Source organism: Lagopus muta, chromosome 7 (genome assembly GCF_023343835.1).
Source record: "Lagopus muta isolate bLagMut1 chromosome 7, bLagMut1 primary, whole genome shotgun sequence".
Classification (NCBI taxonomy): Eukaryota; Metazoa; Chordata; class Aves; order Galliformes; family Phasianidae; genus Lagopus; species Lagopus muta.
In genome coordinates this window covers 213,526-233,377 of record NC_064439.1, presented here as the reverse complement: position 1 = coordinate 233,377, position 19,852 = coordinate 213,526, and the positions used below count along the sequence as shown (strand labels likewise).

The window sequence follows — 19,852 nt, the reverse complement described above, 5'->3', positions numbered from 1 at the left end:
CCAGCTGCACTGCCCTCCTGTGCACACACTGCACAGCTCCATGTCTTCCTGGCTGTGAGGGGCCCAGAGCTGAACACATTTCTCCAGATGTGGCTTCGGCAGGGCTGGGTACAGCAGGCGATCACTTCCCTGCCTCCGCTGGCAACACTATTTCTGATGCAAGCCACGATGCCATAGGCCTTCTTGGCCTCCTGGGCACACGGCTAGCTCATATTTAGCTGAGTGTCAACCAACACTCCCAGGTCTGTTTTTTCCAGTCTTTCAGCCGTTCTGCCCCAAGCCTGCTGTGTTGCCTTGAGGTTGTTGTGGCCAAAGTGCAGGACCCAGCCCTTGTTCTTGTTGAACTTCATCCCACTGTCCTCAGCCCAGCTACCCAGCCTGTCCAGACCGCTCTGCATGGCCTTCCTCCCCCCAGGCAGATCAACGCTGCCTCCCGACCTGGTGTCATCTGCATAGTGAGGGTGCACTCAGCGTCTTCATCCAGACTGTCCATAAAGACACTGAAGAGGACAGGCCCCAGCACCGAGCCCTGGGGAGCTGCAGCTGTGAGCCGTTGCCAGCCGGATTTAACTCCATTCTCCACTGCTCTCTGGGCCTGGCAATCCAGCCCGCTCTTTACCCAGCAAACAGTGTACCTGTCCAAGCTGCCAGCTTATCCAACAGAACACTATGGGAGACTGTGTCAAAGGCTTTGCTGAAGTCTATAGGTAGATCATTCCTCCCACAGCTCAGCCAGCCTGGACAGGCAGTCCTGCCTGCTGCACATCCTTAGCAAATCACTCCATGGGCAGAGTGTGGGAGCCACACTGCATCCATCACCGTCACTGTGGCCTGCAGCATCTCCCTGAGCTCAGCTCAGTTCTAGGCCAGTCCTCAGAGGGAGCATCTGACTGCCCTCCCTGCCGATGTCGCAGCTACAAATGGGATCCACGGAGGGACTCCTCAACCCAGCAACTGAAATATCAGTGAACACCTGGGACGGCCTGGAACAGTCATGGCAGCACAGCTGTGGAAAAGGAGGAGCTTGGGCATGGATGATAATGGGCAGCACGTCCTTCTGGAATGGGAGCAGCACATGCAGCACAGTCTGTCAACATCAAGAGATGCTGATGGACTCGCACTGGGCGTAAGGAGCATGCCACAGCTCTGCTTTTCTTTTGGAAGAGGCTGTGCACAGGTTGGGTACAGCACAGGCACTCTGAGGTGCACCCACCCCACGTACCAAGCTGTAAATAGCAGAGATGCTGTTTGTGGGGGGCTGCATGCTGTGCCAGCGCTGCTTTTCCACCAGTCAGAGCACACAAATGCTCCCCAGTGCGAATGGAGCTGTTAGCTGTTGTGACACAGATGCAGCTGTGTCTGACACTGGCAGTTGTGTGTGCTTGTTTTTTTTTGTAGTTTTGTACTGCATTTCTGACAAAACTCTTAGTTAGAAGGAAGCCCTGTTGGTGGCATTGCTTGGATTGAGCACCAGATGTCACATCGCAAGGATGTAGCAGTACAGTCACACTTGTATTCCCCATTTTAGGGAATTAACATCTCCCTTCTTTCACACCCATGTGTGTAACACATAATTTCACCAGATTGGATGTTCTAGAGTTTGTCCACCTGGAAGCTGTGTGCTGGGCCAGACTGATCCTCGTGCTCTTTTTGTGATCTGTATATTGACTCACACCACAGAGATGAGGGAATCCCACAGCTCTGTACCAGATATTCCACCTGCCACCTTTGGCCATAGCTGTGGTGCGAGGCAACTTCACTTCTACTCTACAAACAAGAGTTACTGGCAGAGACTCCAGGCTTTCTCAGTGTGTCCAGATGGTTCCACTTGTTCAGACAAGCCCCAGCCCAGGCAGCACAGAACGCCAGTGCCCAGGCACAGCAATCCGCTGTGGGTCACGTTCACAGCTGCTTCCATGGAACAAATGGTCACCACTGCACAGGTACAGACCAAGGATGACAAACAGAACTGCTAAAACGTGCACTTGTACTCCATTCAACAAATCTTAGTGACCTCTAGTGCAGTTACAGCCACTTTGCTTTGAATAGGAAGCTCTGGGCATTGTTTGCTCAATCAGAAGCTGGTCTGCAACTCAGAACTTTTGTTTCACCTCAGCAGACAGCTGACAGAGCTCTGATAGTTGCTGCATCATCTACAAGAATTCTCCAACTCCTGTCTGCCATCCCAGCATCCCTGTGTCTTCCTCAAAGTGCTGTTCTCAGAGAGCTCAGTCTAAGACGACAACCTGCATTTCTTATTGCCCCCATGGCTACAGATCTGAAGCGTGGCTTTGCTGCTAAGAAAAAGCAGCTTCAGCCTCCGGCAGGATTTCCAGACCTCATCATTCTCACCGCCACCCTTCCAGCTCACCACCATCTTCTGAAAAGCTGGAGAGCAGAACTAATGAAGACACTCATTAATCTGCTCTTGTTTCAAGTTCAGTGACACCAGTCAGGTCTTAACCTGTTAATTACTCGCTTGTGGCTTTTTCTCCATCACTACCTCTGTTAACTTCCAAGTACTACACTGCGTAGTGACTTTAAATTACTGTTCATTTAAATGACTTTTCAGTGCAATTCAGACTTTTCCATATGAGGAACTTGAACAGCATTTACATTAACCTGCATCACTTTATCTCCTCTCAGAACTAAAATGATCAACAAGTCATGATGCTCTGTGGCTCTCCCCGTGACACTTCTCCCATGGGTGATGCAGTGCTCCCATAGCAGCCATCCACAGCTTGGAGGGCCTCTTTGGATAACAGGAGGAAAAGGTTTGCTCAAAAGGCCAAAGGCGCACGGCTGGCAGCTGAGAAAGCTCCAAGGAAGCACAGCCACCTGCAGGGCAGGAGCACAGTACTGAGCCTCCCATGGCCTCGTGCTGCCGTTCTCATGTGTAGTAATTAAATGATAACTCATGATCATGAAGGATTTTTTTTTTAAGTGTATTCTCATTGTTTTAAAAATACACAAGGAAGATATTTTATTCAAGAAATGACTCCAGTTGCTCTGGCAGAAGGTACAGCTTTAGCACTAAGTTTTCTAAGAATTTGTTATTCAGAACAAAAATAGACGTTAAACTAACTTCAGCTGATTAGTGTTATTTAGTTAAACCTGTTAGGAACAAATAAATAATTCATAGCCCCAAAATCCTGATTTATTGAGAGCCTTGTATTAGGCCCATTAAATTCAAGATGAAAGAAAAAACATGCATCAAAGCTGCTCTGTCGTGGAGCACACACACTGGTATTCTATAGATCTACATTTCATCTCTACTTTCCAATCTTTGGAACCTTTCGAGCTGTATCTATGAACAACAACAAAAGCATGTGTAGCTTGCTCCCCCTTCTGTCATTACCTGGAAGCCCCAGTATTCCAGCCGTGGGTTCTGCTCTGTGCCCAGCTCCAGAGCCCAGTGCTCGCCCCTTCACAGGTAGCACAATTTCTGGTCATAACAAGAGGACTTTGGCAGCAGTGAGCTTTGGTAAACCCATATCGGCCGATGAGCCCAGCACGCCCCAGCAACCACCACAGCTCACAAAACGAGACTGTTCTTCCCTCTTTATTGACTGATGGGTTCTCAGGCAGATCTTGTAATTACACTGTTAAATAATAGTTAAAAACAAACCAAGGCCAGAGGAGTTGGAAGTGAAGTATCTAAACTGAAGCAGAAACTGGGGAGGAAGATGCAGGATAAGCTGGGCCGGGGTCTCCACTTCTGTATCACTGCAACTCAGACACCCTACCTGCCACAGCACAGGCTGCCGGATCCAAGGTCTGGCTCAGATGGGACTTCTAAATACGGGAAATGGCTGCCCAAATTAAGCCAGATCGGGAGAGAAGAGATCTGTCCAGATACAGAGGCGCAAGGCAAGTCAAGGGGAAGCAGTATTGCAGCAATCCTAGAACACAGCCACATGTAGCAGCAGCCCCACTCCAGTCAACAGGTGAGCGCGTCACTTGGCCACTGTCAGTCTGCTGGAGAGCACCTGGGCAGCCGCTCGGAGCTCACACGTTGTGGGTCCTCTTGGTGAGCTGCGGATCCTCATCCACCAGCTTGGACTTGAGGTGCTCCTTATAGGCAAGGATGTCCCCTTGCCACTTGGTGATTGTCTGCTTCTCACAGACCCAGATCTCCTGAGCAACCTGAAGGGAGCACACGAGGAGACGGAGGACAGGTCATGATGCAGCATTCTCTACTTTTTACCAACGTGACCAAATTAACAAACCCCACTCTTTGAAGTACGAGGAGGAAAGAGCCTGTTAGGTTTCATACATTCAGTTACCAAAGAAAAACATCTGCAGGGAAATACCTATCTGGTATTTTCTGAACAAAGGATGTACAATTTTAGAACAGTCTTTGACTCCTCAACATTTCTTTTGTTTGTTTGTAGATGAAAAAGAAATTAATTGCCTGCTAAATTGGGAATTGAAGAAAGGTGGTTCTTGACGTGAACTACTTGGATTTGCTGCACTGGAAAACAAAGTCATAGCTGAACTTACTGACAAATCAATTGCTGATAAATCAGCAACTGACATTTATGTGCAACTGAAGCAACTTCCCTCCCCTGTGCAGACAAAGTGAGAAAGAAAACTCTGCTAAAATTACTCCAGCACTGTTTCAAACAACCTAGCTAGAGCTCCCACAGCATGTCATGATTTCTATTTAACTTATCCTTCACTATTAGTATTTGTTTCCTCCTTCAAGTGTTCTCCAAGGCCGGGTAATCATTCGACACGAACATGGCAAAGGAATCGTGACTTTTTCCACTCATATCTTTTTGGGATAAGGAGCAGACAGCTGAAAACCCCCTGATTAATAACTCAGAACGTTGGAAAGGTGCTTTGCAAAAATTCGCTGCTCTCTTTACCTGTTGGATGAGTCTGAAGTCGTGGCTGACGAGCATCATTCCTCCTTCAAAGTCATTGATAGCATCCGCCAGAGCATCTATAGTTTCGATGTCCAGGTGGTTGGTGGGCTCATCCAGGAAAAGCATGTGGGGATTCTGCCAGGCCAGCCACGCAAAGCACACACGGCACTTCTGCCCGTCGGAGAGGTTCCGGATGGGGCTCACCTGTCACACAAAGACACTGTTTGCAGCTCCGCCAGGGAACTGAACAGCACCAGTTCCTGCACTGCCACGCTGATCAGAAAACATTCACATCTCAAACTGTGCTTGCAGCAGATGCGTGGCGCGAGGCACATCAGGAGTACACCTAGCCTAGGCTTCCTTAATCAGCAAAACAAGGGGATTCCAGCAGCTTCTGAAAGAGGTGTCCACCCCAAGACCCAGCTCCTGTTAGAGGTCCAGAGGGCAGTCAGACGAGCTCTGTCTGTTCATTCCATCCTGACACAAGCCTAAACTTACTTTTGCCTCTCCTACCAGCATTCACATCGCAAACAGAAATAAGCAAGCCAGTTCAAGCTACAATTAAAACACGTTTGAGGCTAGCACTATGCCACAGCCTGTCTTTGTTCCTCAACCCAGATCGAGGAGGGTCACCCACCTCAACACAAAAACACATTGCTTCAGTAGAAATGTGGTTTAACTCAGCAGGTCGCTGAGCACTACACAGTTATTGGCAGAACTCGTGGGTTGAGATAAAACTATTTATTGAGAGAAAAGAAAAGGATGATAATTATGACAAATACATAGACCAAAAAATATAATATAATATAATATAATATATAATAAGTGATGCACAAGCAATTGCCACCACCCTCCAACCGACGCCCAGGTAGCCCCCAGGAAATTGAAGAGAGATGAACTCCCACCCCCTTCAAAGCTCTTTCTGCTGGATGCCACGCTCTATGCAATATCCCTTTGCCAGTTTAAGTCAGCTGTTCTGATTCTGTTCCCTCCCAGCTCCTGGGGCCCTTTGCTGAGAACGGCCTTGGCTCTGCACAACACTGCTTAGCAGCAACTATGGACATCACAGTGTTAACAACATTGTTTTTCTCCTAGAACCAAAACACATCATACCAGGCCTCTGAAGAAAACAATTCCATCCCAGCTGAAATTAAGACAACAAAGTTCCTCTAAGGCACGAGTTATTTTCCTCCAGTTTTAAAAGTGGAGAAGGAAAAAGCATTCAGAATCTGTGACATGCCGTGCTTCACACTGCATCACACTGACAGACATCAGCAGAGCAACAGAAAACACAGTAGTTCTACATCCCCAATGAGTAAAGAAAACTTCAACAGCTTATACTCACCTGCTGTTTCCCTGTCAGACCGTATCTGCCAATGATTTTTCTCATCTCCTCCTTCTCTTTGATTTCTGGGTAGCATTTCATCATGTACTCCAGGGGTGAGAGGTCTAAGTCCAACTGCTCTTGCAAGTGCTGACAGAGAAGAAGAGCCAGCTTCAGCCTGTGCATGCCACCCACCTCCTGGTCAGAAGTAGCTCCCCCCCTTCCATCTCTCTGGTACCAGCTAGGCAGCAGAACACATTATAATCTCACACCCAGTGTATTCACTGTGCTGAACTGTTAGGGAAGGAGTCTCCTTTCCAGGAGCAGTGTACTGCTTCAGAATAACAGATTTGTCCAATATCAAGCACAAGGCAACCATCTCTCCTGTACAAGGTGAGAGGCTAAACAGAAAGAACCACATCAAGCCTCTTTTTGGGACAAGAACATTGGGTGGAGCCCGTTCTGCCAGCAGAACAGTTTCCTCCCCAAGCTCAAGGCACAGAACAGCAGTGAGATGGGCCTTAGAAGCAGGCGGAGAGGATAAACATTCCTCGTTCTTGGCAGCTTTTTCCCCAGTATTTCATGTTCCTGATGGTTGCCACAGGGAGTACCTGGTGGTATCTGCCAATCTTCACATGTGAATGCTTGCGAATCATCCCATCTGTGGGCAGCAACTAGAAGGGGAAGATAAAAGTTATTTCACCGTGAAATCCCTCCTTTTACTCTATGCCAGAATGAACAGAATCTATCCGTCTCCTCCCCAGTGCAGAAGATGCAGTCTGAATGTACAGCGTGACAGAGAAAGCCCTTTGGAAATCCTAAAGTCTGATGGAGTACCGTGGTGAACAAGTGCTGACCCACTGAAGACTACCCAAAGAATAAAGGGCCAAAACAGGGAAGACGATGCTGTAGGCATACCTCTCCTGTGAGCAGTTTCAGCAGCGTTGACTTTCCAGCTCCGTTGGGTCCAACAAGAGCGACACGGGTATCCAGGTCAATCCCAAACTCCAGGTTGTTATAGATCCACGGCTGCAAGCCACACAAATCATTACACATAACATGCCTTTCCACTACTACCCAGAATCTCCATGCAACTGTACAGCTCTGTCCCCAGCAGACTCAGTATCAGCACTGCCAAGAAGTCTGATTCCAGAAGCCTCACACTTCCCAACAAGGCACAGATACACGTGGCTTTCACACGACCTGCACACGTTCTGTACTTACGCCATCCTTTGTGTATTTGAAGCTGACGTTCTGCACCATGATGACAGGAGGAGGGATTTTTCCACAGGGTGGGAAATAGAATGATAAAGTCTGTCAAGAAAGAATATCCACTTGTTAGACAACCTGGAGCACAAGCTAGCCTTGTTATTCCAGTACAACCTCACTACAGGCATCATCTTCAAACCAAAGTAATAAAACACAACCTTTCTAAGAGCCCTGTAACAACTCATGCAAGCTCATCTGCTGCCTAACAATTCCCTGTTTCTTTCCCCTTGAAGCAACTGGGGGCTTAAACTCTTCAAATAAGCAGGGGTTACTCTGAGCATCTTCCCAGATCTCTAATTTTTTAGACATTCGTTTCCATGTCTGCAAAAGAGCCCCTACTGGTATCACAAATCCCTTTCTCTCAACTGGAAAAAGTTAATTCTCCTCTTTAACTCCTCAACACTACACTGACTTCAGTAAATTTAACCTTCTGTCATGCAGAAGGGGTTTCCATTCTTTCTTTCTGCTGTGTCAGCCATTCCTGCTGTCAGCTAAAGTTCATTCTGCTTATCCAGCCCAAGTTTCCTGTACTGATCTCTAGATGCAATCCTATTAGAGATCTCACCTTGTCATTTACCACTCTCTCTGTCAAGCCAGAAGCCATCATTTTTTGAAGGGTCTTCTCCTTGCTCTGAGCTTGCCTGGCCAGCTTTGCACTGCCATGACCAAATCGTGCAATGTAATTCTGCAACAAAATACAGTTAGCCAAAAGCCGTGATAAAATGGCTGAGGTGCCCACAGGCCTGGGCAGAAAGACGTTTGTGCAGGCAGGCAGATACCTTCATGTGGGCAATCTGATCTTGCTCCCAGTGGAAACGCTTCATTTGGTTTTCTTCCAGTTCCAAGCGAGTTTTGACATATTGATCATAATTTCCCTGAAGAGGTGGAGCACAGAACATCAGACAGACCCCAGAGGACAGCACCCTGTTTCTGCTGGCTGGCAGAACACCGCTCACTCACCGTATAGTACTTCAGTTTGCGGTTGTGCATGTGGATGATGTTGGTGCAGATGCCATTCAGGAAGTCCTGGGAGTGGGATATCAGCACGAGGATCCGCTTGAACCTGCGACACCACAGAACTCAATAAAAAGAACTGCTCACTGGCCCTGATGGCGACAAGGGATTTATGTGCACCAGAGCTCTTCTGTCTATAGGCAAACGAAGAGCAAAAAGATAACAGCCTCAGAGATGCTTCAGGAATTTTGCAGTAAGTAGCTGCATCCGGCTTTGTAAGACGCCCTCCACTGCACAGCATTCTTCCCCCATACTCACAAAGAGTTAAAAGTTGTGTGGTGGATTAGCAGTGCTACTGATGCACAACTCCACTGCTATCACACTTCTTAGAAATTCCAACCTTTGCTTCTCATTTTTGTCTTGTTACTGACTGCTATCCCTTAGGCACACTGAGACTGACTCCAAATCTGTGCAATGACTGGTAAACGCACCCTCCCAAAAAGAGAGGTTCTGATTACTTTCCTAAAACATCTGATTTATCAAACAGACATGCAGAAGGTTCAACCGACAGAGCTGGTGGAATAACCTCTGCAAAAGAAAAGCCCTTCTCACATGCTTGCATTCACAATGTTTTTAATGCACAACCCGGATATCAAATTTCATGGCTATTCCTGAACATTTTAACCAATCACTGACATTTTAACTTCGTTTACAACACCCAGTTACCTTGACATACCATAACAAGATGAAACTGAGACTCAGACACTACAGACAACAGAAAAACAATATGCAGAAAGTTGAGCTGTATGCCAGGTCTGGAAAGCTCACACTACTGGTAGAGCACGCAGCTGCCAGGGCTGCTCCTGGCCTTCAGGAAGTAGGTTTAACCAGTATAGGTAAGTATAAACCAGTACTTCTTATTTCTTCACTGAGAAAGAGACAGGCTTGTCTTGAAATCATTGCCTTTGTGTCAAGAACCCCTCTGTAACAAACACGTACCAGCAAGCTACATGAGGGTATAACTGGTGCTGCAGCATAGTCATGCAGCCACAAGAACTATAGACAATTATTTCTGTAGCACTTGCTTCACGTGCTGACAAGATGTTTGTGCAGACAACCACAGCCCAGGGAAGCTGCACACTTCTCCATGCTTACGTTTTCAGTTCTTCTTCCAACCACACGCAGGCATCCAGGTCAAGGTGGTTTGTGGGTTCATCTAGCAGTAGCATAAATGGCCGAATGAAGAGGGCTCTAAAAGGAGAGGGAAGATGACAGCATAAGGTAAATGTCAGTACCCAAAGCCTCTGAGCTCTGCTCTAAGTTCTCGGAACTGTTTCGTGGCTTTGAGCTCAGGAACAGCCAGGCATTCTCCCCGGAGGCAGCAGGCACCGTACCACTCACCTCGCAAGAGCCACCCTCATTCTCCAGCCACCACTAAAGTCCTTCAGCTTCTTCCTCTGCATGGCTGGCGTAAACCCCAAGCCGTGTAGGATACGGGAGGCCCGCGCTTCTGCCTTGTCAGCATCCAGCTCCTCCAGACGTTCATACAACTCCATGAGTTTCTCACACTCCGCTGAAAAAGAGCCTGCCTGTCAGCACTTCAGCAATAATGGGCTCTCAGCTGCATGTACGTACAGCTGAGAAAGTTCAAAGTCCATCTGCTTCACCACTACTCTGACCTCTCCACTCGCATGCCTTAGGTACTTCTTAAGCAGCTGCATAGGATTATTACCTAAAGAAGTGGAATCCTACAGGACTTTTCAACTACAGGGCAGTTGGGAGACAGAGGTACAGTAAAAACTGCCAAGGAACTCAGGTAAGACCTTTTCTTCAGTGGGAAGGGAAAGTGGACTAAGTGCCCTTGTCCACAGGGACTCTGAAAAGCTTTACCATCTTCGTGAGCCAGACGCTCTGCTTCTCGTTCTAACATGGACCTCTCTGTATCCACCTCCATCACACACTGCAGAGGGGTCTTGTCACTGGGAGGCATCTCTCGGGTCAGGTGATAGATGTCGATGTGCTCTGGAATGGGCACTTCTCGTTTCCCAATAGCTGACAAAAGCATGGATTTCCCTGTGTGCAGACAGACACTCCACAGTTATCTGCTGGATTCAGTTAGATAAGCCACAAAAAAAACAAACAACCCACAGGTGAGATACAATTAGATCACATTACTCTCTCTCTTTACAACCCAAGAAAATCCTTGACAACTTCTTGCCCATAAGAAATCAGGGAGACAGCAGCACCACTGCAGTTCAGCACTCACTCAGGTATAGGGAGCTTTATCTCTGCTGTATACTTCTTGCTGCCTAATCAGATCTAACATCTGTTACCACGGCATCAGCCTCTAAAGACTCTTCTAATAAGAGAAAAACGTTATACTCATCATGAGAGAGCCTGGAAGTTAAACAGCTCATCACTGTTACTAGCTCTTCTTCAGCTGTACCCATATTCTGCACCTTTCCATACACAGCACTATTTCCCCAGCAATCATACACACTGCCAACCACTCCATACTGTGACATTTGTTCAGCCAGCAGCAGCAGTGTTGGGCTGACTGCTACACAAAGCCTGCAATAAGGAATCAGATTCACAGATCCCAGGCATCTCACCCTGCTCTCCACAGAAACCAGTCCAAAAGCACAGTCCAAAGCCAGGATGCGACCTCATGCTCCTGCCAACAATTGCTCACGTATGGAGAAATGCAGGAGATGACAGTGCCATGTCCCACCCACATCCACAAGCCATTTTTCTGGTTTCCAGCATTTACCCCACACATCCATCCAACTTCTCAGCATCACAGAACCTTCACTGAGCACCAGGAGGCCCACAACTCACCGATCCCATTGAGTCCAATGAGGCCGTATCGCCTCCCGGAATTCAGCTCAAGTTTTGTATCGCTCAGCAGCTCTTGGCCATGGAAGGTCAGCGAGAGGTTAATGATGTGCACATCAGTGCTGTTGGGATGGGAAGCCAGCACTCCTGTCACAGCACGAGCAGCAGCTTTCTTCAATTCAAAGTCCTCCAGCTCTTTCGTGAGAGCATCCACTTCTGTATGGAGAGAAGAATCAGAAGTGCTGCTGACTCACAAACACACAGGAAGCTGTAAGCCCCTAAACCAGTAAGACCAGGACTATAACAATAAGCAGCATCACCACTGCTACAGAAATACTGAGGAGGCCTAGAGCAACAGCGTTGTTCTGCAGTTCAGCACATGGAGGCGTAGCAATCTGACACGACTTACAGCTGCTCTAAAAACATGAGCTGACCAAAGCAACGCAGGGAGCAGCCAGAGCAGCTGGCCTGGGATCCAAGTGGTGGACAGCCCTCTATGGCTGAACACCTGGAGATGTTCAAGGCCAGGTCGGATGGGGCCCTGAGCAGCCTGGGCTGCTATGAAATGTGGAAGTTGGTGGCCCTGCCTGTGGTGGGGGTTGGAGCTTTGTGATCCTTGGGGTCCCTTCCAACCCAGGCCATTCTGTGCACAAAGGGCTGTGATGGAGAAAAGGCTTCTGCACTTTTGGTCGCTAGTTTAAGGACACTTAAACAGTTTAAGGACACTTAAAAAAAGGCTGGCCTCAAGGGACCTTGGGCAGGAAGTAAATAACAGGAAAGATAAGAGAAGCAGCGCCATCTTAAGAGACCCCACCAACTTCTGAGGAGACAACAGGCCCATCTGTTTGCTCGTGCTGTCGGACAGAGCCATAGCTCTGCTGCTGCTGCGCTCACAGCTCCATTCTCACCCCGATGACAATCTGCCGTTTGAAGGAAAGCGCACCAGGGACGCTACAACACTCAGCAAAGGAGAGCGGAGCCGTGCCGCTCAGACCGCCCGCGTTACGGCACCGAGCAACGCCGCTGGGCTCGACCGCCAGCAGCAGCCCCCCGGGCAGCACCGCGGCTCCGCAGCCAGCCCTGCCTACGGGGAGAAGCGCCGCAAAGAGCGCCGCCATAGAAGTCCTGTGAAAGCAGTGCAGGCACGCCGGCTGAGGCACGAAGCAGCTCCGCGCCGGATAAACGGCACCTTCACAGGGGCCGACACAAACAAGTCGCTTTTCCAACCCGCCGCCCGCCGCGCAGCCCCGCACCCGGCTGAGCCCTCAGCGCTCCGAGAGCGCTCGGCCCGCGCCGCCCTGCCTCCACCAATGGGAGCGCGACATGCAAATGACCCAGGACGACTGAAAGCGATTGGCGGGCTCGGACCGGGCGGGCGCCCAGGCCCCGCCCACAGCCGGCGGCTCGGGACGCGGCGCCCGCGGTCGCAGCACGAGAGCAGGGCCCGGGCAGCGCAGGACGGCGGGGGTCCGCCGGGCTCACGGGGGCGGCCAAGAGCCGGGATCTCGGCAGAGGGTTCCACCGCGCTCCCCGCAGCACGGCCTCTGCCCGCCCGGGGTCCTGCGCTAAGCATCTCATAAACATCGCGCTATGGCCCGAAGCTATCACTCCTGGAAAACACGTGCCCAGCAGTCCGCGGGTCACCGGGCAGGGGGAGCGCCGCCCCGGTAAGCTTCACCTCACCCACGGTCCTCAAGACTTCGGCCCCTGCAGACCAGGCGCAGCCCCGAGAAACGGACGGAGGTTCGCTGACTTTAACAGTGAAAAAAGGAACACAGCGCCTGCTGCAGCACGAATCCAGCGGGGCCGGGCTTCAAGTGCCAAGAGCTCGAGACAGCGCCTGCCTGAGGGTACCGGCAGCGCTCTGCCTTCATCCGGCAGTTCCAAAGGAGACTCCAGGGAACGCCACAGCCGCACGAAGCCGCGTACAGACGATCACGGAGCCCCGCCGGTACACGGAAGGGAGCGGCCCCTGAGGCGCTGCGTCTGCACAGCCGGCCCCACGCGCTGCAGTCTGGCCCCATTGCCGCCCGCTGACTGCGCCCTCGGGGCGCTCCGGTGCCGGGACGCACGCGGCGCCGCCGGGCTACAACCGTAGCGGCGAGGCCGGGATCGGGCAGTACCGCCTCTCACCTGGCAGCGGCGTTCCGTTGGCCTCCGGTGCCCGAACCTCCTGTGGCTCCGTCCCGGCATCGCCGTTCTCTTCCGGGGCGCGGCGGGGCCGCTGCCGGGCCTTCGCCGCCTCCTTTTTCTTGGCCGCCTTCTTCTTGGCCAGGTCCGAGGGCATGGCGCGGCGGGGAGAAGCGGCTGCGATGGGAAAGAGGCCGTTAGGCCGCGCCGCCCCGGCCCGCCCCGGATCCCCGCTCCGCCCCAGAGCACGCGGCGCCACCGGACCGGGTCGAGAACCGCCCGCGGCACCAATCCCCGCCCAGCACCCTTCCGCCCGCAAGCGCCCGGCCCGGCCCGCGCAGATCAACCCGCACCGGCCGCTCCGCGCTTTCCTTCTGTCGCAACAGGACAGCCGCTACCGCGTGCGCATGCCCCGCCCCCCGGCGCGGCAGCCAATCGGAGCGCGAAGCGTCACCCACGCCGGGCGGCCGCGCCGCTCCAGGCAGGGCACTGCGCATCCCGGCGTGCACCGCGCCGCCCGGCTCAGGCCCCGCCCCGGATGTGCTACTGGAGCCGCGCCTCGCGCTACCATAGAGGCGAGGCGGCAGGCGGATAGAGCGGTTGCCGAGGCACCATAGAGAGGAAAGAGGAAGCGGAAGCATAGAGGGTGGCGATGAGGCGGTTGAGGTGGCAGCAGTGGGAGAGCGGCCGGCTGGGTCCCGCTCCCCGCCCCGGCACAGCGCTCCGGGCCGGCCCCGTCCGAGGCCTCCGCGTCGCCGCACCGCCCTGCCCGCAGCGGGCCGCGCCGCGGGGCCGCTGAGGGCCGCGGGCCGAGCCCGTCACGCTCCCTGCAGGATTCGCTCTGCTCAGCTGCCGGGCGGACTGCCCGGCCATGTCCCGCGGCGCCGTGAGCGCAGCCCAGCCGTAACGGGACCGCGGTCGCCTCCGGAGCGCGGTGCCCGCCGTCGCTATGCGCTTAGCTGCGCTGCTGGCGGCGCTGCGGCCCGCGCTGCCGCTCGTGCTCGGCCTGTCCCTGGGCTGCAGCCTCAGCTTGCTGCGCGCCTCCTGGAGCCAGGGCGGCGGCGACGAGCTGTGCCTGGGAGCGGCGGGCCGGGCCGAGCTCCGCGGCGGGGCGGGGCACGAGGCGGCTGAGGCCGGGCCGGGCCCGGGCCATGAGGACTTCCGGCCTCGGATCGTGCCGTACTACAGGGACCCCAATAAGCCTTACAAGAAGGTGCTCAGGTAAAACCTGTTCTTTGGTGGGTGGGCTGCTCCTGGAGGAAGGCGGTCGTGCGCATTGCGTGTTCGGAGCTCTGTGGCTTCTAATGAGTTAACGTGTTCAAGCTGAGATGCGCACTTTGAAATACGTGACGTAGTGTAAAAACATCGGTTGTAACAGCATGGTGCGGTGCTGAGATAGCTCTCTTAAAGGGGAGCAGTAGCGAGCTTTTCAAAGCAAACAAACAAACAAAAAAAAAGAAAAACACCAAAGGAGGGCTGGGAATATTCCCTCTCCTGTTACTTGTGGCTAATAATGTGTGAAGTGACTCTTACAAAATTATTAACTACCCTATTCATTGGGAAAGTTCTAAGCTGTTAGTAACAATGTGCATGGCTTGCTAGTGGTTGGCTCTCAATTCACTGTTTTAACTTGCAGTAGTTTGACTAAGTACTGCCAGATTGAAATAAACTTGTGCTTTTATTAAATGGGATTTTTCCTAGTGAGTCTGGTCTTAAAGCTCTACTTTTAAGGTTGATTTCTTCACTGTTTCTAAGTCCCAGGTGGTGGGGGAAGTTACAGAGGTGTCCTGCCAGCAGTTAGGAAGTTCTGGCACCGAGTTATCTTCTGGTTTTTGTCACCCAGTAGTTTGTGATGTGGTTCTGTCCTTTCTTTACAGAACTCGCTACATCCAAACAGAGCTGGGATTCCATGAGAGGCTATTTGTGGCAGTGCTGACTTCCAGGGCTACCCTGAATACTCTGGCAGTGGCTGTGAACAAGACCATCGCTCATCACTTCTCGCGCTTGCTGTACTTCACAGGGCTGCGCAGCGCCAAGGTGCCTCATGGCATGGTGCTGGTGGCCCACGGGGATGAGCGACCCATCTGGCTGATGTATGAGACCATGTACTATATCCACCAGCACTTTGGTTCTGACTATGACTGGTTCTACATCATGCAGGATGACACCTATGCCCAGGCTGAGCAAGTCAAGGCTCTGGTGACGCATCTCAGTATTAACCAAGATGTCTACCTGGGACGAGCAGAGGAGTTCATTGGGGGAGATGAGCAGGCTCGCTATTGCCATGGTGGCTTTGGCTACCTGCTGTCCCGCAGCCTGCTGCTGAAACTTCATCCACACCTGGACAGCTGCCGCAACGAGATCCTCAGCGTGCGCCCGGATGAGTGGCTGGGACGTTGCATCATCGATTTCCTTGGCATCCCTTGTGTGTCCCAGCTCCAGGTACTACCTCTCTCCCGAGGGTTTTGTGTTAGCTAAGTTGGATGGACCCCATACTCTTACTAGTCCCTGCTGTACAGCAAAAGGGCTTTTCTGCTTGATTCTGATGTAAGATAGAGGAGGAGAGAGTTGTCTCTTGTGGCAGCATTAAGTAAACAGGCTTGTAGTATATAGAGGTAGCATCTGGAATGAGAACTGTTGTGTTGTGTTCTTACCTCTGGGTCCTGCAGTCAGCTTAGACGGAGGAGACGATGCATGTCTGGGGTGAGGGAAGGCTTCACTGTGAATGGTAGCATTCCAGTCTTACTGGCTTCTGTCCTTTTCAGGGTCAGTATTACCATACATATGAACTGGCTAAAAACGCTGATCCAGACAAGGAGGAGGAAGAGGAGTTCCAAGCAGCTATTGCTGTGCACCCCGTTTCTGACATGACCCTGATGTACCGGCTGCACAAGCACTTCAGCAGGATCCAGCTGGAGAGAGCCTACGAGGAGATCCAGGAACTGCAGGTATGTGTAAGGGAAATCTGCAAAAACTACTGTCCAAACAAATTTCCTTTTCTTCCAACTTTGTCATAGGAGGGGATTGTTTCTATTTGTATATGGCCATCAGCCAAACACAAGAGATAGTCCTGTCTCTCAGACTTAGCACTCTGATACCATGCAATTCAAAACTACGGAGATACAGCTCTAATGGCGAAGCAGGTCTGAGCGGAGCATGGCCTGTACCTGTGAGAAAGGGTCAGTGATCAGTCAGTGTGTGTTCTCTTTGCACAGATGCAGATCAGGAATCTGACCTCGCTGACTCCTGCGGGCGAGGCAAGCTTGACGTGGCCTGTGGGGATCAATTCTCCATTTCTTCCAAAGTCGCGTTTTGAGGTCATCAGCTGGGACTACTTCACTGAGCAGCACCTCTTCTCCTGCCTTGATGGCTCCCCCAAGTGTGAGCTGTCTGGAGCCAGCAAAGCAGACGTCAGCGACATTATTGAGTCAGCACTGGAGCAGCTTAACAGCCGCTACCAGCCCTTGCTGCGGTTCAGCAAGCGGCAGTTGCTGAACGGCTACCGGCGCTTCGACCCCACCCGAGGGATGGAATACACGCTGGACCTGCTGCTGGAGGCAGTGACCCAAAAGGGCCACAGTCACGTCCTAGTTAAGCGAGTGAGCTTAGTGCGGCCCTTGAGTAAGGTAGAGATTATTCCCATGCCGTACGTAACAGAGGCCACACGTGTGCAACTGGTGCTTCCGCTGACGGTGCAGGACTTGGATTTCGTGTCAAACTTCCTGGATATGTATGCTATGAACACGCTGGACACACATGATAATGCCTTGTTGACTTTGCTTTTCATCTACCATCCGTATGATGCCCAGCGAGTCAACCAGGTAGATGTATTTGCTGGAGTCAAGGCCATGGTAGGAGAGCTGGAGAAACGCTATGCAGAAGTCAAAATCCCCTGGATTAGTGTCAAAACCGAGGTGCCGTCACAAGTGAAGCTCATGGATATAGTCTCTAAGAAGCACCCCGTGGACACCTTGTTCTTCTTGGCCAGTGTCTGGACAGAAATCAACATGGAGTTCTTGAACCGCTGCCGCATGAATACGATCAGCAATTGGCAGGTCTTTTTCCCAGTGCACTTTCAAGAGTTCAACCCTGCACTGGTGTACCGTGGCGAGCAGACCGCTTCCTCCAGCACTGACTTCCTGAAGGATGGACATTTTGACAGACATTCCTTCGCTGAGGCCTGCTTTTATAACTCTGACTATATGACAGCACGTACCAAGCTAGCAGCTGATATCCTAGATCGAGATGAAGTGCTGGAGAGCATGGAGGTATTTGATGTCTTCCTCCATTATTCTGGTTTGCACTTATTTCGGGCCGTGGAGCCTGGGTTAGTGCAGAAATATGCACTAAGGAGCTGCAACCCCCGGCTGAGCGAGGAGCTGTACCACCGCTGCGTCCTCAGTAACTTGGAAGGGCTTGCGTCCCGCTCACATTTAGCCATGGCACTGTTTGAACAGGAGCAGGCCAACAGTACTTGAGAGACTGGGAGCATCGAGAGCTGAGCTGCACCTTAACACTTGGCACTTTCCATCCCCTTCCGAGCCTGGCTGTGGTTGAAGGGCATGTGAGGTCAAGGGAGGAGAGAGGCTTTCCCAGCCTTGCTCTGCAGCACGAGCAGGAGCTGTGGAAAGGCTGTTTTTCTGGAGTTTTACTTTTTTGCTTTTGCGTGGGTTGGGGTTGGTTTGATTTTTGTTGACTGGGGTTTTTTTTTGTTCGTTTTTTTAAACAAATAGATCTCTTTTCAAGCAGACTGATGTGATTACTTGTAAACTTTATAGGCTCTGGGATGAGGGGTGTAAGAAGAGCTGTTCAGGTGATCTTTGAGCCATGCAATTCTGGTGAGTGGGGTAGAGACAGAATAGGAGGTACTTTCTGGAACAAGATTATGTTGGCCTTGCCACCTCAGTGCTGTCATTGCACATCTTGAGTTCTTCTCTGCATGCACTCAATTCTGAGGAGTCACAAACATGACTGACCTAGTTTGCTGCTGGACAGAACTGTTCAGTGTGCTTTCACTTTGCTATGTTTGCAACTGCAGAACACGCATTTTGTTATATAATCAGGGAAGGTAAAGGAACTGAAAATGCCCTTGTCAAACACCAGCCTTGTGGAGCACCACTGTATTATGCTGGGTTCTTCTAGAATTGGGAGCAATCTCAATTTCAGTATGTTGAGCCAGGGGGGATGACTACCCTTCTTCATGGCTACACATGCAGTATTTAAGGAACACGATTGTATTTGCTTTACTTATGATTATAAGGTGGAGCTCTGGTATCAGTTTCAAGCAGATTATGAAAGATCTGAAAAGCTTCAAAGGAAGTACTCAGCCTGCAACAAAAGGGATAAAAAGTCAAATTCGTTTATTTGAAAAGAAAGAGAGCTTGATGCTGACATGGGGAGAAGGAATCTCTTGTGCGCCTCTTATCGGGGCGTGTGTCGCTAAGTGAACCTCGGAGCGAGATCTGAAGAACCTGATGGGAACTTCATTGCTGTGGCTGCTTTACAGTAACTGCTGTTTGCTGGTGCACTACGATCCTAATAGGAGATGTACTCAGTGTGAAGCAATACTTGAAATACTGTGCTTTAGAGCTCAGAGAATATGTAGATATCTTACATTCCTTTAGATACTGCGAGCAGCGAGTGCTATAGCTTTGAATGAGCCTCCAATCCACTGCAGCACAGCAAGTAGACCTCAGCTGTAGCACAGATTCTTCCACCGTGGCAGTTGCAGCTATTAGAGTATTCTCTCTCACGTAAAGTAAACAACAAAAAGATCACTGCATCTGTGTTAATCATTCCTACTGCCAGACAGAAGGGATATTTTAATGAGAATTTCTTCTAGTCAAAGTCGAGGCCTCCCAGGTGTTTGTAAATGCAAGTTCCAACATGATATAATGCTGAAGCCTAATTCTCTGAGCCACTGTTCTGAATCACGCATTTGAATGAATGACAGCAGGGTTTGGATGTATAAAAGTGTAAGCAAAGCAAGCAATCTGATGCAATGAATGAGAGGGAAACAGGTGTCATACAATCAAGCTGAAATATTAAGCATGGAAAAAGATGCAGTGAGTCAGTTGTCAGGAAATCTGGTGATGAAACAAAAACCTGCAGGAAATGTAATTGCTGGGTATAGCTGTGATGTAAAACAAGCTGCTACTGAAAAAGGTTTCCAAATAACATAGGGCAGGTGAGAGTTATTAGTGAATCCTCCTTAGAGGAGAAAAGGCATTGACACAGGACAGTGAGATCTTGTGCATTGCCAAATAAGCAAAATGAAGAGCTAAACCAGAAAACTTGAAGGAATCATTATGTAACGTGTCACTGTGTTTTGGAACAGAAAGAACTAGAGACTCCTAAGAGCACCTCCTGTCTTTGGAAATCGAAAGAAGCTGGGAGCTGCATTTTGGGGGAGAGGTCTTCTGCCAGCAGACTCTTGAGTCTGCAAATTCTGGCTTGTTGATAAATGTCT

The 19,852-nt window shown here is 50.8% G+C and overlaps 3 protein-coding genes across 3 annotated transcripts in view; 2 read left to right on the top strand and 1 right to left on the bottom strand.

Moving 5' to 3' along the window:
- SMARCD3 (SWI/SNF related, matrix associated, actin dependent regulator of chromatin, subfamily d, member 3) overlaps positions 1-19,852 on the top strand; it is a 251,183-nt gene that overhangs the window by 138,060 nt on the left and 93,271 nt on the right. The window lies entirely within an intron of this gene.
- On the bottom strand, positions 3,547-13,873 carry ABCF2 (ATP binding cassette subfamily F member 2). The gene is made up of 15 exons (XM_048951410.1): positions 13,737-13,873; positions 13,387-13,560; positions 11,257-11,469; positions 10,309-10,491; positions 9,820-9,991; positions 9,574-9,669; positions 8,425-8,527; positions 8,244-8,339; positions 8,030-8,149; positions 7,420-7,509; positions 7,114-7,224; positions 6,807-6,869; positions 6,217-6,345; positions 4,872-5,075; positions 3,547-4,146 (listed from the first exon to the last, which is right to left on the bottom strand). Exons 2-15 carry the CDS (start codon positions 13,538-13,540, stop codon positions 4,009-4,011), a joined length of 1,872 nt encoding a protein of 623 aa, XP_048807367.1. The 5' UTR covers positions 13,541-13,560; positions 13,737-13,873; the 3' UTR covers positions 3,547-4,008.
- CHPF2 (chondroitin polymerizing factor 2) lies at positions 14,024-18,133 on the top strand. The gene is made up of 4 exons (XM_048951409.1): positions 14,024-14,604; positions 15,261-15,825; positions 16,149-16,331; positions 16,599-18,133. Exons 1-4 carry the CDS (start codon positions 14,333-14,335, stop codon positions 17,859-17,861), a joined length of 2,283 nt encoding a protein of 760 aa, XP_048807366.1. The 5' UTR covers positions 14,024-14,332; the 3' UTR covers positions 17,862-18,133.

Bases quoted from the DNA above. Each gene is read 5' to 3' on its own strand.
- CHPF2 (XM_048951409.1), top strand. From the start codon at position 14,333: ATGCGCTTAGCTGCGCTGCTGGCGGCGCTGCGGCCCGCGCTGCCGCTC. The intron at 14,605-15,260 runs GTAAAACCTGTT...CTTTCTTTACAG, and splicing joins CCTTACAAGAAGGTGCTCAG to AACTCGCTACATCCAAACAG. The intron at 16,332-16,598 runs GTATGTGTAAGG...CTCTTTGCACAG, and splicing joins AGGAGATCCAGGAACTGCAG to ATGCAGATCAGGAATCTGAC.
- ABCF2 (XM_048951410.1), bottom strand. From the start codon at position 13,540: ATGCCCTCGGACCTGGCCAAGAAGAAGGCGGCCAAGAAAAAGGAGGCG. The intron at 8,340-8,424 runs GTGAGTGAGCGG...CCACCTCTTCAG, and splicing joins GCAAACTGAAGTACTATACG to GGAAATTATGATCAATATGT. The intron at 6,346-6,806 runs GTACTCCCTGTG...CTTCTCTGTCAG, and splicing joins AGATTGGCAGATACCACCAG to CACTTGCAAGAGCAGTTGGA.